The 19,060-nt window shown below is 34.6% G+C and overlaps 1 protein-coding gene across 4 annotated transcripts in view; it reads right to left on the reverse strand.

Annotated features, from left to right (window-relative positions):
• Positions 1-19,060, reverse strand: part of ZZZ3 (zinc finger ZZ-type containing 3) — a 103,582-nt gene that overhangs the window by 7,256 nt on the left and 77,266 nt on the right. For 3 of the 4 annotated variants that reach the window (XM_077905095.1, XM_077905092.1, XM_077905093.1), the window contains 8 exons: positions 15,873-16,011; positions 12,320-12,467; positions 12,120-12,235; positions 11,184-11,255; positions 9,869-9,970; positions 9,022-9,117; positions 5,932-6,084; positions 1,412-1,546 (listed from right to left, as the gene is read on the reverse strand). In XM_077905095.1, coding sequence (XP_077761221.1) covers positions 1,412-1,546; positions 5,932-6,084; positions 9,022-9,117; positions 9,869-9,970; positions 11,184-11,255; positions 12,120-12,235; positions 12,320-12,467; positions 15,873-16,011 — 961 coding nt within the window. The remainder of the gene's footprint in view (positions 1-1,411; positions 1,547-5,931; positions 6,085-9,021; positions 9,118-9,868; positions 9,971-11,183; positions 11,256-12,119; positions 12,236-12,319; positions 12,468-15,872; positions 16,012-19,060) is intronic. The other variant, XM_077905094.1, reaches the window with a different exon arrangement.

Here is a 19,060-nt window from a genome sequence, read left to right on the forward strand (position 1 = left end):
CTCAAACGTGTCAATCTGATCTCTCAATTTCCACAGCCACCAATCAAGCCCAGGGCATTCTTAACTTTTGTCTAAATTACCAAAAGAATGTCTAACCAGTCTTCCTGCCTCCAGCCCCACCTTCTTATTCATTCTCCATACTAAGTCCAGAATGATCTTCTCCTTCACTTAATTTTTTTCAGTTACATACATAATACATGAATACATTACTGTTTACAAAATTTAACAATATAGTAGTGAGAGATTATCCACTCTAAACTCAAAGACTATTAATACTAATAGTTTAAGTATTAGGAATGATTTTTATGAAATGCAAATTTCATGTTACTCTCTGATTAAACTTCTTCTTTGGTTCTTCAAAACTTCAAGGAAAGTTTAAACTCCTCGGCAAATCTCCAAGGCATCTGAATAGCCTTACTACTCTCCAGTTCTCTAGTCATACTCAGCTATTTTACTAATTTAACTTCTCTAAATTCCTTATGAGATGAAAACAGAATAAGGACAGAAACTAAGTCCATCTTGCTTACTAGTGAATCTTTAGCACTTAAGCAAAGTGCCTGGAACATAATAATGGGTATTTCAAAATTTTGTGAAATGAATGGATATACTTCTACTAGCCTGGAAGGGGAAAAGAAATTTCTGATCTATGAACAGCAACAAAGAGAGAAATAGGTCCAATGGATGAAAGGATAAAATAAAAAAGTCATGCACACAATGAAGTATTATTCAGCCACAAAAGAGAAAGAAATCCTGCCATTTGTGACAACATGGATGAGAAAGTAGAGGACATTATGTGGAGTAAAATAAACAACAGAAAGGAACAAGTGCTATACGATCTCACTTATATATGAAAACAAAAAACTCAAACTCATAGAAGCAGAGAGTAGAGTGGTGGTTGCCAGGGGTTGACAGGTGGGAGAAATGGGAAGAGGTCAGTCAAATGATACAAATTTTCAATTATAAAACAAGTAAGTTCTGGAGATCTAATGTACAGCCTGGGATTAGTAATATAGTACGGTAGACTTGGAATTTGCTGAAAAAGTACCTAAGTGTTCTCACCACACACATACAAAAAACCTAACTATGTGAAGTGCTGTTTTTGCACCTGAAAATTTTGTACACCTTAAATATATATAATTTTTGTCAGTTATATATCCGTAAAGATGGGAGTAAGAAAAGGAAATAGACAAAAAAATCTCATATTTTACCTCAAAATATCTGTATGTTTGTATTCTTTCCACTGAATCATAAACCTATTAACATAGTATCTACAGCACACTACAGTTAAATGAACAGTACTAGAGCTAAACTTACTTTTATCTGTGTGCTGGAAGTCTGGATTTTAAAGCTTCAGAAACTACCTTAAATCTTTTATCACCCTTTCAAAAACTGAATAAATGATAGAATTTACCTTGAAGCCCACATGTTGTACAAATCCACTTTCAGCTTGCATCTGCTGGAGTTTCTGCTTCTTTAACTTTTTAAACTGTAATAGTTCCTTATATTCAGGTAAATTCCTATACATGATAGGAATACTTTCTTCGTCCTAATAAAAAAGAGAAAACGAAAATGTTTGATAATTAAAATGAACTAAGTATAAGAAATACTGACAGAATATTTTCCTATTAACAAAATATTTTTCTCTTGTAAGATACCTCACCTTATAGGGCTCATAGAAAATAAGTGCTGCTTTTACGAATATTTTAGACTAATACTTTTGGAGGGCTTCTGCTTTTTTTTTTTTTAAGATGTACGTATGTATGTATGTATGTATGTATTTGAGGAGGTAGAGGGGCACAGAGAGAGGGAAAGACAGTCTCAAGCAGACTGCACACAGCACAGAGGCTGCCGCGGGGCTCGATCTCACAAACCTGAGATCACGACCTGAGCTGAAACCAAGAGTTGGCCACTTAGTTGACTGTGCCACCAATGCACCCTGGAGGACTTCTGAATTCAGTAGTAATACTGAGTTACAGTAGACCATCTAACAAAGTACCAGGGGATGACTCCCACCTCTGCTGTACATGAATGCAGGCTCAACCCCATCCCAACACATTCATGGCTACTTGAGATACTCTTTACAATCTATTTCTACTGATCTGCAGGAAGCTTCTCTTCTCTGAAAGATTTTTATACTTCCTCAAGTAAATATAACATTTTCTTAACCATGAGCAAACCCCAACCTCTGCTCTGTAGTCTCAATGACCAAGGCAGTACATTCCTGTCTTACCCAAGAGGATAAAGTAAATCACAATTATTTAGAAGAGAGTACAAAAAATGAATACTAAAAACTACATAAATATATGAAATTGCTACATAAATCACTAACTGCCTCAGACTTATTCTCCCAATTTATTTGTGCTCTGCCATCATTGATCTATTTCTTCCCTTAGCTACCTCATGACTGATCCCATGGTCACTAATTTCCAGTGTTCCTAAAAGCATCTACAATTCATGGACCCCATCCACATTCTATCAATTACGGTGCAGACAATTCCTTCTATTCCTCCTGTTCCTCATGTTAGGTACTATTAACTACAATGTTGCTTTTATGTCAAGGAAACTGCTGTTTACAGATATTGTAACATTTACCCAAGGTCTCACAATTAGTTGCAAAGTCCTGATTTGAACCCAGAGTTTTCTAAATATTTAACTCCTTACACACTCAGCAACCTAAGGCCTAAATTTAAGAGTTTTTCATAATTTTTCACTATCTTATATCTAATCCAACCAAATCTGTCAGTATTTAATACTTTCTAAAATCGTTCGAATCAGTCCTCTCTATAGTATCCACTCCTTCCTCAGGCCCCCACCAGGACTTAAAATCTCCAAGTGGCTTCTTGACTGTCTACAGAGTGAAGTTCAAAGTCTTCAACTAACAAAAGTGTCCTTACAATCTCATACTTCACCTACCTTATCTCACACTCTCTTTCACCCATTTCTAATTCTTGTCAACTAGAAATGTTAAATTATAGCCATTGCCTTCCTATGTTAGCACGGAGGATGATAATGTAAGTAATGTAGTAAATATGTTAACACTAATAAATATGTGACCTAAATAATGGAGTAAGAAATTTTATGATGAAATTTATTTAGTTCAGATTTTTAAGCAAATACAGAGTAAAAACTCTGCCAAACCTTTTAATTTTCATTTTAGGGCTAAGGATACTACTAACTTTGGTCAATAAGACTTAAGAAAAGTTAAATCACCTCAACCATCATGATGGCTACTATCAAAAGAGAAAACAAACAAACAAAATAACGAGTCTTGGCAAGGATACAGAGAAACTGAAACCCTTGTGCACTGTTGGTAAATATGTTAAATGTTGTGCACACTACAGAAAATAGTATGGTGTTTCCTCAAAACTTAAACGTGAAATTAACACATGGACCCAGCAATTCCACTTCTGGGTTTATACCCAAAAGAACTGAATGCAGGGACTCGAAGAGATGCTTGTACACCTATGTTCATGGCATTATTCACAACAACCAAGTGTCCACTGACAGATGAACGAATAAACAAAAAGTAGTATATACCTACCATGAAATATCATTCAGCCTTAAAAAGGAAGGAAATAGTGACACATGTTACAAGATGGATGAAACCTGAATACGTTAAGTGCTAGAAGTCAGTCAAGAAAGGACAAAACCTTCATGATTCTACTTATATGAGGTACAGGAGTAGCCAAATTCACAGAGACAAAGTTAAACTGGTAGTTGCCAGGGGCTGGAAGGAGGAGGCAATGGGGAGATGCTGTTAAATGGTTCTGAGTTTGTTTCCCAAGAAGTAAAGAGTTCTGGAGACTGGCTGCACAAAAATGTGAATACACTTAACACTACTGAACTATACACTTAAAACTAATTAAAATGGTAAACTTTATGTATTTATCACAATTAAAAATTTTTACAAAACACCCATAAACAGAGTTACTTGTTATAATCATTTTTTTAAGTTTAAAGGGGAAATACTATGACTAATTTCGAAAGAGACTAAAATGGTGTACAGATTTTAAAACTGTATGGAAGTACATACATGAAGTCATATTCTCTCTAGATATTGCTCTTTTGAAAAGAGAAATTGAAATCTATACATTTTACCACTAGTGGCTTCATAAATATACATTTGAATAACTATTTTAAAATAATCAGAATGATTTAAACTGGTGCTCATTTAAAAATAAATCAACCAAACCAAAAGTTAAATTCAATCTACTACATATATTCATCTACTTCTCATCTGGCTAAATTTTGTTCATCCTTCAATTGCCAACTCGACTACCACTTCTTTAGAGTTCTTCCACTTAAACTCCAAATCAAAATACAGTACTTCTTCTTTTTAAGTAGGCACCACACTGGGCCTACATGGGACTTGAACTCACAACCCTGAGCTTACAACCTGAGCTAAGATCAAGAGTCTGATGCTTAATCAACTGCATCACCAAGGTGCCCCCCAATCATTTAAAAAATAAGAAAAATCAGGGTGCCTGGGTTGCTGAGTTGGGTGTCTACCTTCGGCTTCGGTCATGGTCCCAGAACCGGTTCTCAGATCAAGCCCTGCATCAGGCTCCCTGCTTAGCAGAGAATCTGCCTCACTGTCTCCCTCTAAGGATGCTTGCCCCCCTGCTTGTGCTCTCTCTCTCTCAAATAAATAAAATCTTAAAACAAAAAAACAAAAAAAACGAACAATTAAGCAGTTATACTGCCTTTTTCATATATACCTTAGGGTAATCAAACAGTTGAAGGAGAGGGGGTTATTTTACAGAATAGTCTATCAAATAAATTTAAAAAATGAAAAAAATCACTATTTTGTAACATCTAATGAATTAATGAATCCCAGTAACAATCAACGGCTACTATGTCAAAAAAAAACAAACAAAAAAAAAAAACAAAAAAACAAAAAACTACCCAACCAACAAAAAAAGGACAATCACACTGATATATAAGTACACATGAACTAGACCTGCCCACCCTAACAAACAAATCTGGGTGGTGCAGTCCGTCAAGTGTCTGACTCTTGGTTTTGGCTCAGGTCGTGATCTCAGGGTTGTAAGACTGAGCCCTAAAGTCAGGCTCCATGCCCAGGGTGGAGTCTGCTTAAGACTCGCTCTCACTCCCCCTCTGTCCCTATACCCTGTGTTGCACTCTCTCTCAAATAAATAAATCTTAAAAAACAAAACAAAACAAAACAAAACAGAAATAAGTATGAATCTGGTCAATTATCTAGACCTCTTATCAATTTACAGAAAATTCAGGGAACAGAAAGATAGAATAATTGACATTAAATTCTAATCCAGTTTTTCAACAAAAAAGTTCTAAGAGGAGAAAAGGGGGTGGAGAGGGAAGGAGGAAATATATTTCAATTCTTGACTGGGGGAATGTGAACTGAGTGCATATTTGCATAGAGAATTATCTTTTTGTAACATGATAATAATACTCTGTAATGTCTGGGACTTGCTCCAAAATAATCCAGGATGGAGCTGAGGTGGGTAAGAAGTACAGGTGAAAATAAGATTGCAACAAGCTGATAATTACTGAAGTTGGGTGATAGGTACCTGTGGGTTCATTATACCACTCTATTTTTGCATGTTTTAAAATTTTATTTTATTAATATAGTATCTATAGAATGCATTATACTATTCTATTTTTGCATGTTTTAAAATTTCTTTTTTACATGTTAATGTACATAATGATATATATTATGAATATACAAAAATTTTTTTGAATAAACAACAATTTAACAATATATTGTTTTTGCTTTAACAATATATTGTTTTTAAAAAGCCCATAAATTTGACTGGTTAATTAAGAGAAACCAACATTCTCTGAAGAGAATAATATAAAACTTCTGATGCTCTCATTCTGTATCCTGATCTGTATAATACATAGATAAATATATAGGTATATACATTTTTATATAAATAGATAACTTACTGATGCCTCTTCAATAGCAGTGTTCATGTGGCTATGAAAACAGGATCGGTCATCATCTTCATCCATATATACTGGTGGTTCATGGGAAGTCATGAAAGTGGAAGGTTTAAAGAGATGCTTATTAAGGGGATGCTGTCGTCTGCTTGTTGAAGACTAAGTGAGAAAACAAATTTTTAATTGGGACAATGGAAAACCATTAAAAGAATCAAAGATAATCAAATATAACAATTGTTTCCTCTAGCTCTATCTATTAAAAGGATTTCGGCTCTACCCTTCAGCATAGTCTTATGTGTTTGTTTTTTCTAGATTATCTAGATTTTTAAAGCACAACTAGATTAAAAAAAAAATGTAGGGGGAATACCCCAACACCAGTACCATGGATCACACGCTATCTAGATTGTATTTGGATCCCCCACAATGACCACACTCTTTTCAAATGCTAAACACTCCTCTTACAGTCCTCTCATAGAAGTTCAGGGAGGATGAAGTAGCGTAAGCCAGATATAAACCAAGTAAAAACAAACAAAACAAACTTCCACAACATGATGAATGTCTAAAAATACTATCTAACACTGGTGGACTGCTTACTGTATGTCAGTGTCATTTAATCCCTACAACATTCCTACAAAGTAGTTACTATCACTTCTCATTTAAAGATGGAGGTTAAGTTTCTTGTTCAGGGTGCTGCAGCTAGATAGTGGTAAGACCAAGATTACACACTAAGCCTGTGTGGGACCAAAGCCTTAACTCTCAAACCACCTGTAGAGATCGCCTCTCTTCATAGACAGTAGAGCCACAAAGGATAATCTCAGCTACAAGCAGAACCATCATTTCATCTGTTTTAAGATTCAAGGCAACGGGGGATCCCTGGGTGGCTCAGCGGTTTGGTGCCTGCCTTTGGTCCAGGGCGCGATCCTGGAGTCCTGGGGTTGAGTCCCGCATCAGGCTCCCAGCATGGAGCCTGCTTCTCCCTCGGCCTGTGTCTCTGCCTCTCTCTCTCTCTCCCTCTCTCTCTCATCATGAATAAATAAATAAAATCTTTAAAAAAAAAAAAAAGGGATCCCTGGGTGGCGCAGTGGTTTGGCGCCTGCCTTTGGCCCAGGGCACGATCCTGGAGACCCGGGATCGAATCCCACATCAGGCTCCCGGTGCATGGAGCATGCTTCTCCCTCTGCCTGTGTCTCTGCCTCTCTCTCTCTCTCTGTGACTATCATAAATAAATAAAAAAAAAATAAATTAAAAAAAAAAAAAAAGATTCAAGGTAACAGTGGCAAGGAATCACTCTGTATCTGTGGCTAGGCTACATCTCTAGAGTCAAAATGCTAACTTAAAATTCAGTGCACATAAAGGAGGGAACACATTTAGGTTTCTTTAGGATTCCTGTTATCATTACTAGTCTTAACTATGAAAATATAAGGTACCCAATACACCTAAAGTTAACTTGGAAATTAACCATGAAAATTAGATATAAGGTACCCAATACACCTAAAGTTAACTTGGAAATTAACCATGAAAATTAGAGCTGTTAAATTAAGTATCAAGGTACCAACATTCCAAAGTTATAGGATGAACTCCATATATTTGATATAAGTAATGCTATATTTAGGAGTAGGGGTGGAGGATATTCAAAATATTCAAATCAACTGACAAAACAAGCTTCCAAAGCATGGTAAAATGACTAAAAATAAAACTTGTAAGACATAGAGCTTTACAAATAATATATTTTTTAAAGATTTTATTTATTTATTCATGAGAGACACAGAGAGAGAGAGAGAGGCAGAGACACAAGCAGACGGAGAGGCAGGCTCCACGCAGGGAGCCCGATGTGGGACTCGATCCTGGGACTCCAGGATCATGCCCCCCGGCCAAAGGTAGGCACTAAACCATTGAGCCACCCAGGGATCCCCAAATAATATTCTTAATGTAAAATTATGTAAAACAATAAGGAAGCTTCAATAAGGAAGGGTAACAGCATCAGATACATACTCTTAGCTTCTTATCTGAAGAATGGCAGTGATGGTGGAGAGGAAATGTCAGGATGATTTACAAAGGAAATGAAAGAGGCCAATTTTGTGCTTTATTTTTTGCAATTAAAGCAAAAAATTGGCTACAATATGATGCAGTGGTTTATATAGGAAAGAGGTAACAGCTTTTTCACTGTAGAGAGCAGCAAAGAACAGTCGAAAAGGCTTGGGATTAGAATCAAGAGGTCAATGGTTCTCAGACTTATGACGGGACAACTGACTCCATTTACCTTAAGGCTTAGCTTTTTATTTTTAAGACTGTATTTTTAAGTAATCTCTACACTAACATGGGGCTCCAACTCACAATCCTGAGATCAAGTCACATGCTCTATCTACTAAACCAGTCAGGTCTCCCAAGGCCTAGTTTTCTCATCTATAAAAAATGCTGCAGGGACGCCTGGGTGGCTCAGTCAGTTAAGTGTCCGACTCTTGCTTTCAGCTCAGGTCGTGATCTCAGGGTCGTGGGATCGAGCCCTGTATTGGGCTCTGTTCCAGGCATAGAGCCTGCTTGGGATCCTCTCTCCCTCTGCCCTACCCACTCTTTATCCCTCTCTGCCTGAACAAAAAAAGGCTGCATTGATCTAGAGCATTTAATAAGAAGAATAAAAGTTAGCTATCAATATTATTACCAGTAAAGTAAAAATGATAATACTAAACTACACTTCTAGAATTGTGGTGAGGCTTAAATAATATATTTTAATAAACATTCCTATTTTCGGGTTTATGTAGCATATCTAAAAACAGAAACTGATTGTGTCTATTGAAGACTCACTCTAAAACTTTTAATATCACAAAGGCCTTTCTGATGTACATTCAATCTAAATCTTTCAAGTAGCACCCATTCACAGAAGCTAACCTTCTCCTAAGAAAATAGCAAACATAAGGATCATTCAATTTCACTGAATAGCAACAACGGAATCCTATCGTTATAACAAAATGCTTATAGTAAGTTGGATTTTAAAAATAAGACAATTTTGTTCCGATAAATGTATGCATTTTTACATATACAAATTCTGACTTTGATAAGTTTAAGATCTAAAGTTTACTTTCTCCATTTTCTTTTTACCTTTTTGGAGTATATATATAAGTTTGGTGTTCTTCCTGGGACTGGAATGCCAGCTTTAGTTAGTTTTATGAAATATTTCTGCACTCGGCTGGCAACCTAAGGAAACACAAAAGCCATTTAACGTTATTACAAGACATGCAATACTTGAATGGTTTTTTTATTTTTTGAATGGTTTTTTAAAAATTAAAATATACCTGTGTATCTTAACGGATGCTAACAATTTAAAATTTATCAGAAAACCTAGAAGCAATTTTAAACTGCCAACAAGCACACTTATATTTTAAAACCTGGAAAAATAAAAATAAAAATAAAACAAAAATAAAAAATAAAAAAATAAAACCTGGACAAAAAAAAAATTGTTAAAATAAAGGAAATGTGTTTGACTCCAAAGCTAAACACATATTTTCAACTAGTGAATGCTCATGCTTATAGCATTAAAAACATATCTATTAATATCAACCATAATCTGAAGAAGAAAACTGCTAGTTTTTTTTTTTAATAAAAAAAGACAACCAGAGAATACTTAAGTAGGTCACAAATCTATTAGCATAGTCTAACCGAAAAGTACACAACTTGGCGCACTCACTAGACATTCAAAAAGACACCAAACTAAATACATTACATCCTTATTTTTTAGTAATGATCTGAAGCAGAATTAATTATGTCAAGTTGTTTCTGAACTCAACATAAAATATACTATGTTAAAAACAAAACAAAAACCCACATACTATAGCACTGCGTAGGTAAATATGATGTAACAGATTTGCTGATGTCAGCTGCCATTATCTTTCATTAAAAAACTATTAAAAAAAACATGTCAGCAATACAGGGCTGTCTCCTCAATCACCTGTTTTGCTGTCCTATTGCCCAATTCATCTGCTATCTTCTGCCAGCGTCGAGATTCTACTTCTTCAGGAGGGTATTTCAGGAGTAGCTGTTCAAGCTTTTTCTAAGACAAACCGAAAACCAAATTTAAAAAAGTTTAATATTGACTTTCATAAACAGATGCACTTACATAAATGAATAAATACATTTGCACCTCCTTTTAAACTATAATATTCCCTTCCAACTTTGGAGGTTAGGTCACTAACAATCCTTATGGTAGGAAAAATTCTCCTAAGGAACTCAAGACTTTACAGGAAAAACGAGATTAGAGAATAAACCTATGGAAAACCTTATAAAGATTTTCTATTCACTTAAGTAAAAATACAGCACCAAAAATTTTTTAATTAATTAATTATGCTTTACACATCTTAATGATTTCCACTGACCATTTTTTCTTGGTAGACTATGGTTGGGTTTGCCCCTATAGATTTGACAAAAATGTCATTTGGATTCAGATAGAATACATAAAAGAGACTTTTCCTTTCTTTGGGTGGTCTTCCAAATTCTTATCTATACCCTAAAACTGTCCCACAGTTTTTTTTTTTGTTTTTTTTTTTTAAGATTTATTTATTCATGAGGGACATAGAGAGAGAGGCAGAGTCATAGGCAGAAAGAGGAGCAGGCTACCCGTGGGGAGCCCAATGTGGGATAATCCCAGATCCCAGGATCATGTCCTGACCTGAAGGCAGACACTCAACCACTGAGCCATCCAGGTGTCCCTGTCTCACAGTAAAGATGCAGAATAATCTGGATGCTGGAAATGAAGATTTCCTAAAGCTTTTCATTATAGCTATGGGGTTAATTCTCATATCAAATAGAGATTTGTCTCAAAACTTACCTAAGAACAATCCTAGCCATATGCCAAATCGTAACAGAATACTCTGGCATGGCTTTGTCAGCTCCCCTCCGTAACAAAAACAAGAATTCACTTTGAGGCACTGCTTTACTTGGCCCTAGGTTTTTCTCTCCCAAAGCTGCATTACAAACACTTTATTCCACCCATTTCACTACCTTTTTCAATCCCCTTCCCATAACCCACATTCCTTCTCTAAAAATCATCCCCAAACTAGATTTCATATATTCTCAAAATCCAAAATTCTTAAGAGTGCAAAAAGAAGTATACAGAAATAAGTTAGTATTTTAAATTCGTGGTTAAGAGGGATCATATACAACAATATACATTTTATATTGTATAAATGATACATAATTAATAGAGACTGTCTAATACTGACTCTAATCTGAGCCTTTTTTTTTAACACACAATTTAGAAATATTACCTGTTCTTCCACAGTCCACAGCTGATTGAATGTTTCAGGTTTGGTATCATCACAAAGGCGTCCTCTTATCATCTGCATATAAAACAGTGCTTTTGTCAAAAATAATAAAGACTACCATTTGATATAGCTAAGTAATATACATATTGTGGAATTTTTTATTAATTTCAAAATATTGAAGTAAACTTATTTAATGTATAATTTTATTGTTCACAACAAGTTTTCACATTCCTTTATTCCATTTGGTTTTATACTCCTAGCAACCCTGTAATACAGATGACAGCAACCTCATTTGAAAGAAAAGGAAATGTTACTTTTCCATTCTGAACCCACATGTCTATTAAGGTTCATCTAACTACTACTGGCAAGGCCAAGAGTCAAATCCTGGTTAAATTACACTGCACGAATCTGGTATTTTTAGAATAAAGGGTACATGTCATACACAGTACTGGACATGTTACATGTACTACTCATTTAATCCTCACACAACTCTGCAACACAGGTAATATTAATATTTCATACAAAAGGAAACTTCAGCTCGGAGGCTTTTTTTTAAAGACTTTATTTATTTATTCATGAGAGACACACAGAGAGAGAGACAGAAACATAGGCAGAGGGAGAGATAAGCTCCCTACAGGGAGCCTGATGCAGGACTCGATCCCTGGACCCCAGGATCACAACCTGAGCCAAAGGCAGACGCTCAATCACTGAGCCACCCAGGCATCCCTTGGAGGCTTTAATATAAATGACACCTGACATTCCACAGCTAGTAAGCGACAGAGCTGGGATTCCAATCCAGGTTTCTCTTAACTCTAAAGTTCATGTCCCCCACTATCATCAGTAAAATACTGCTTAAATTTTAAGAATACAAACCAGGAAATGTTAAAATATTTTGTCTACAGTTCAAATTTTCCTGCTCCAAAGCTTTATATTGTTTACCTGAGGACGACTGTTTGAGCCTTCAGGACCATCACTCAAAGGCAACATAGAATATGAAAGGGACTCTCCATCCTTCTTAGGATCTAAAGGACTTTTTGGTCTAGCAGGTAAACCTACTAAAAAGAAGACCATGTATAGGATTATTAAAGCAAGACTGCCAGATACTTCTCTATTTAAATTTTTACCATCTAATTTCTTACCTTTATCGAAAACTAACTTAACTCTCCTAGTATGTCTTTTACGATTTTTAAATTCTCTTTCAAAGTTCCCAAGGCTATTAGTATATTGGTCCCATACAATCTCGGGCAACTGAACAACTCTCTGTGGATACGGAAGTCCTATATCAGCCTAAGAGAAAATAAAACAAAGTGACAGTCTAAATTTAATTCAAAAAATTATCTACTAAGCCAAATTTTCAGAGGACTCCAAAACCAAGTTATCATCAAATGGATGTTTCTAATCACTGTTTGAATCCAACAGCCAATAAACTTAAGATAATACAGTCTAAACATTAAGTAGTAAAGTGATAGCAAAGTAGAGGAAGAATGAATTTAATAAGACAAGCATTATTTTTAGATAGAACTCTAAAGCTGAGCTTTATCACTAATACACTTTAAATATAAATAGCAAAGAAAGGTTTCTATCTTTAACAACAGTGTATGAAAGGTGTTCGATTGCAAAAGATGAGGCTTGACACATAGAATTCATTTTAAGTGTACCCCCATGTTCATGACTTACTCATAAAACAATGAATTATTTTCACAATATAATTTTTAGCACATACGCAAAAAATTATGACACCCTGAGAATCAAAACCACATGTTTAATCTACTTGGAATTCAGTTACTTAACCAACCCCTTTTAGAGAAGTCATTAGTTGTTATAATTATTAAAACCAGATCATTATAATCAATATCTTTTGATAGGGATTTGGGTTACAGAGGTGTATGTTTTTTGTCAGAACTCACAGAATGGTACAAATAGAACGTGTAAATTTCACTGTATGGGAAATCTCACCTTAAAAATGTTTTAAAAAAGAATTTTAGTTAGTAATATGCATTCTGAAGTGTTCTGGTGTAATGTGTTCATGTCTGCAACTTTAAAATTCATTCTTGAAATAAGATGGAATGATGAAAGATTGATTCACACATGATAAAGCAAATATAGCAAAATTTTAATTGTAGAATCTAAGAAGGAATATGAGTGTGTTAACTATACAATACTTCCAATTCTTCTGTGTACTTGACATTTTCCATAGTAAAATGTTGAGAAAAACATCAGGTCATAAACTGTCAAACTGGCAAGCAAAATCCAGTTTGACTGTTTACAGAGAATTCTTAATTTTTATTTTGCTTATGATATATTACATTATCACCATCATCATCATAATACAAATTAATCTAAGGCTCATTTTCACATAGAGTGTCTTTAAAAATAATGACAGTAATATCAAAGGAAGCTTACAAGCCATAAATGTTCCTTGCATTCTATATACCAATATATACCACAAGTTTCCTTAATTTCAATTGGGAGTTTTTAAATATCCACTAAAACAGATCACAAGTTAACAACTTAACTAGTACAGTAAACCTAAAGAAATAGGTAAATTAAGTACAGATGGCACCCAATTTACAACTATTCAACTTCAAATTTTGAATTTTTCCCAAGGCAGTGATATGTAATCCAATATCATGCTGCTGGGCAATAGCAGCGAACCATAGGTCCCAGTTAGCCATGGGATCACAAGGCTAAAAAATCTATACACTGACTGCTATTCTGTACCCATACAACCAACCCCTTTTAACTTTCAATGTCATATTTAGTAAATTACATGAGATATCCAATACTTTATTATAAAATAGGCTTTGTGTTAGATGATTTTGCCCAACTGTAGGCTAATGTAAGTGTTCTGAGAACCTTTATGAAACCTCAGATTAGGTTAAGCTATGATGTTCAGTAGGTTAGGTATGTTAAATAAATTTTGACTTATGATATTTTCAACTTAAAATGCGTTTATCAGAACACAACTCCATCGCTAAGTCAAAATATCTGTATACATAACACACACATACACATACACACACACACACACACACACACACACAGACACCACACAGAAAACTCAAACTTCTAAATTAAATCCAGGAGAAAAATTTCTTTCCAAGGAATGTAAATCTTTCATGATTACTAAGTATCTGGATTTAATGTAATTTTGTGCATTTTGATTAAAAATTGTTAAGATGGTCAATATCACATCTCTATTACTGAGATAAAGTGAAAAGAAATTCAGTTCTAAACTAAACCTGGAAATGGAAAACTGGCAAATAACCAACTACATACAAATCTAGTAAATAAGCCTCACTGCATCTTTCTGACTACTAGGGAACATGAATAAAGCAAGATCAAGGTTAATAATTTTTTTTACTAATATTTACTTTTCTATAGCCATCTGTTTTAGTTGAATCAGTTCTAAGTAACTACTATAAGTACTATATCTTTTTGCAATAGAAATGTTTAATAAGGGGAGGTGGGCCGGGGGGATGGGGTGACTGGGTGACAGGCACTGAGGGGGCACTTGACGGGATGAGCACTGGGTGTTATTCTACATGCTGGCAAATCAAACTCCAATAAAAAAATATACAAAAAAATGAGAAATGATTAATAATGGCAATGCAGAATCAATAAACACCTACGTGAACTCACTGTACAAAGAATAGGATCCATAAAGTTTAGGAGTTTTAAAAAATTAATATATAAGTTCTATATTCATTATGATATTCAATGTTCTAAAGCATGGAGAGAAAAGTAATAACTGCCAAGTAAATAATATGGCTAGAAAAACCCAAATAATAATACAACTAAATGAAAAAAGTCTGCAGGGCTGTTCACTCAACGTTGGTAGAACACTTTTGTGACTCATTAAAAACTGGTAACTAATAACTATACTAAAGTTGGTATACTCTACAAGCTAATTTTTTGGTTTTTTTTAAGGTGAATAAGAAGATCCTTTTTTCATAGTTTTTCAGTGTTAATGTTTTCACACAATGCTAATTAACATTGTGCCTCTCAAATTTATTAAACAATTACTGAGTCCCTGGTTCAAGATATATACAATATAAATGCACATATAGATTATCCAACTTACATACAAGAAAGTTATAAAAATGTGAATGAATTTCAAATCATTAATTGTTAAATATGCAAGTTCTGCTTTAAGGAAAAGAGAAAATCAAAAGGAGTTTTTACACCAAAGTAAAGGTCATTACAAAATTAAGTAAAATTTATACTTCCTCCTCATGGACTTGGCAACCATAGCCTTAAAGACATTTAAAACAGTTTGTTTTTATCACCAATACTTTTTATCGCACTATGTGGAGAGTTACAAAAGTACCTCAAAACTAAACTAGTTAATAAATCCTGAAGTACTTTTTCTTTTTTGCTTTACTAATCCTGAACTTGTCAAAGAAGGAAAACCCTCTTTTCCTTTTAACCTAAGATGGAAAGGTAACAGGAAAAGATCCTAAAAATGGCTAGTGAATAGAACATCAAATTCCTAAAATAAATATACAATTAGAGCTCCCACCTATTTTCATTGGAGTATATTTTGTGTGTTGAGGTGGGGGTAGGGGCATGATAGTTGTAGAAGTGGAAAAAAATTAAAGACTTAAAAAAGTATATATCCATATTAAAAGAATAAATCAAGTTGTTACCAAATATTATCTCAATAAATCTTAAAAAGTACTCAATATATACCTTCTTCTGGAGTTTCTCCACAAATCCAATGGGATTTTTTAGTGCTTCTTTCTGGTGTTTGCCTAAACTTTCAAGGTCCTGGACTGCTTGAGAACGTTGAGCCTCGAGTACAGCAATCGTCTGTAACAGTCTCTGATAACTACAGAGACAAAGAAAAATACCTCACTAAAATTTTCTAGTAACAACAATAAATAAAAACTGAGTTCAAGCCATGATCTACTATTAAGCCACACAGTCTTTATAAAGTTACCTGAAAGAGTTTAGTAAAACATATTACTGGGAATAAATGAGGTCTTCCTGAGTTACGAAGTACCTAGTCAGAAAATATCAGTTAGAGAAAGCAAAGCCTTATTTCCCCATCTTAAGTTTTTAATTCTTGAACCTGAACAAGTACAGAAAATAAGAAGGCATCTTGACTTTCCAACAAAGTCATTAAGAAACTGCTAAATAAAAAAATAAAACAAAATTGTAAGGTTTTAGCACTAGGAGGGATCAGCAAATTCAGTCCCTCTGTTGTATTCTGTTGGAATAAGGAATCCGAGGTACATTTTCTTGCTCAGAGTTACAGCAAACTGTCAAATAATTAAGACATGATTTTAGGTGTCATGGTTCTCATTCTCTATTATACTTCCATTCTACAGGAAGCTTACTTTCCAAGCAATTCTTAAGTATTGAACATCCTTAAAGAAGAAAGGCCATACTTACTCCCTACCTGCAAAGGTCTGTTTAGCACAACATAATACTTTTACCCACACAAACCTACTATCTGTCATTATCCTGAAATCTCACTAGGGTACATGTATACTAGTTAATTCTCTTCCTATCTCTTCTCTCTTTTTTGTTCAGATTGTCCTGCCTAATGTCTATTTTCAAATACCAATACACATATGAGAATATGTTAGCTCCAAAGTCCTGACTGTTCAAATACACTTTGCAAAAAGAGTAAAAAACAACTCATTCCAAGTTGGCTTCAAAATAAGTGGTTAGGTCGTATAAGTAAAACAAAATTTTTTCTTTATGGCTTCAAATAAATTTCACTCCATTTCCAATTAGACTGTAAACTCCATAAAGGCAAACACAAACACATCATTGTTTTGTTCATCCCGTGTGCAGCACACTTCCCAGAATAGAGATGATCAATAAATATTTCTGAATGAACAAATGAATAGATCGATGTCTTGCACAATCAAAAAGTATAGTGAATCTTTTAAGTTCAAAAGTCAGCAAACCAGCAGAAATCTCAAAGGTAAGACAACGCAATTTTGAGGTTCACAGCCATGGCATAATTGCAACGCAGCATTCTTTATCAGGATACTTCTCTAGCCCCCTGCCTAAAACATACTTACTCTTGTTCTTGAAATGTTTATGATAAACATTAAAGTAAGAACTAATAACACTGAAGGGGGTAAGACTCCTCTCAAGCTAGAGATACTTCATTTCAAAGTCAGAACTGAATCGGAAAGCAAGAACCAAACTAAGTCACTCCTGGATTAAGTTACAGAGGTTAAGTCTAAACTCACTTCCGTGAGGCCCCCATTTGCTATTAAGTGTATGGAGCGTACAAACCCTGCCTATACTGGCTGTTTTCGTGAGGCAGGCTACCCGAGGCTCAGCCTTAGTGTGATGGTAGTGAGCCGAGTACTAGAACCTATCCAAACTCTCTACAGTACTCTTAACTGCCATACTTTACCTCCAGAACCTCTTCCCCACTAGTGAATAACCAAAGACTTGTCATGGTGTCTCCATACTATGACTGATCTCTGTTTTAAGCAAGAGTTAAATACTTCTGTATCATCAATATAAAATGACTATGAGTCTATTAAACTTTCAGCAAAGTGCTGAAAGCACAGTAACAACGAACAAGAACAGAGTTTTGGAAAAAGTAAACACAAGCTTGAAAAAAGTGCTATAGTCAATTACTGACGCTGGGAAGAAGGGCCTCTCTCTGAAACCAATACCTTGTAACAATTTTTACAATTTGTACTTAAATTATTCCAACAGAGATGACAAAGTATAACTCTTCAAACTCTATTTGCTTCTCTTTAATCAAAATAAAATGATTACTAAATTAAAGTCCTAAAATAAATACTAGTAAAACTAGTAAGTCCAGAATAAGTGAAAACACTATAAGAAAATAGTAAACTCAAGTCTTCTCGACTAGCTAATTTGAATTATTTTCTAGAGTACTCAGAGATTTTACCAGTTAGATTACCACATATATTCCTATGCAGAAATGGAAGGAATAATAAAAAACTAGGTGACACCTAAAAAAAAGCAGTACAATACAAACAAATCTATTTTCGATCCTACCTACCCATCCACTTCACCTCCAAAAGCAAACTACTAGAAACTGATCCAAACATCAGTCAAGGCAAGATTCATTTGTTCATTAATTTGGTAACTGTTTTACAAGAGAACAAGGTATGATCCTAAAAGCTCTAATAATTACCAAAGCCAATCAGGCATGGACCTTATGTATAACAGGGGAGTTACAATTACACCAGAGAAGGAGAAAACTGTATGGAAGCAAATGGACAGGATTGGCCATGTTACTGGGGATAGAGATTAGGTATGTGAGGTCCATCATAGCAGTGTGTCTACTTTTTTGTATGTTTGAAATTCTCTACGATGAATTAAAAAAAGAAAATTTCAACTTTAATTCAAATTAATGGAGGAAATAACAACTCTACTCTTCCTAGGCTGGTCAGATCACACCTGCTACTGTGTTCAGCTCTGCTTTAAGAGAGACAAACGGGTTCATGAAGAGATAAGGCGGACGACAAAGTATGTAAGCAGAAATAACAATAGTATCTAATATTTACTGAATGTATACTATAAGCCAGACATTGTATTTTAAGTATAACAACACATAAATTTACAAGATAGGTACCATTATCACTATTTTACAAATAAGGAAACCAAGGCACAGATTAAGTAATTTGTCAAGATCATACCAGCCATTTACTGTAGAGATATGATGTGAGGAATGATTAAGACTCTGAGAATATTTACCCAAGAAATTAAAACCTCCAATAGGATATTGTCTCAATTTTTATTTAATATACAAGCTATACAGAAAAGGAAATAGACTTTTACAGGCTATAAAGGGTCAAACCAGGAATCGTGGTAAAGGCACAATATGAAAAAATAGCGGTCTCAGGCAAACCAATAAAAGATGGCAGTACAGG

Source organism: Canis aureus, chromosome 8, assembly GCF_053574225.1.
Source record: "Canis aureus isolate CA01 chromosome 8, VMU_Caureus_v.1.0, whole genome shotgun sequence".
In the NCBI taxonomy this organism is placed as follows: Eukaryota; Metazoa; Chordata; class Mammalia; order Carnivora; family Canidae; genus Canis; species Canis aureus.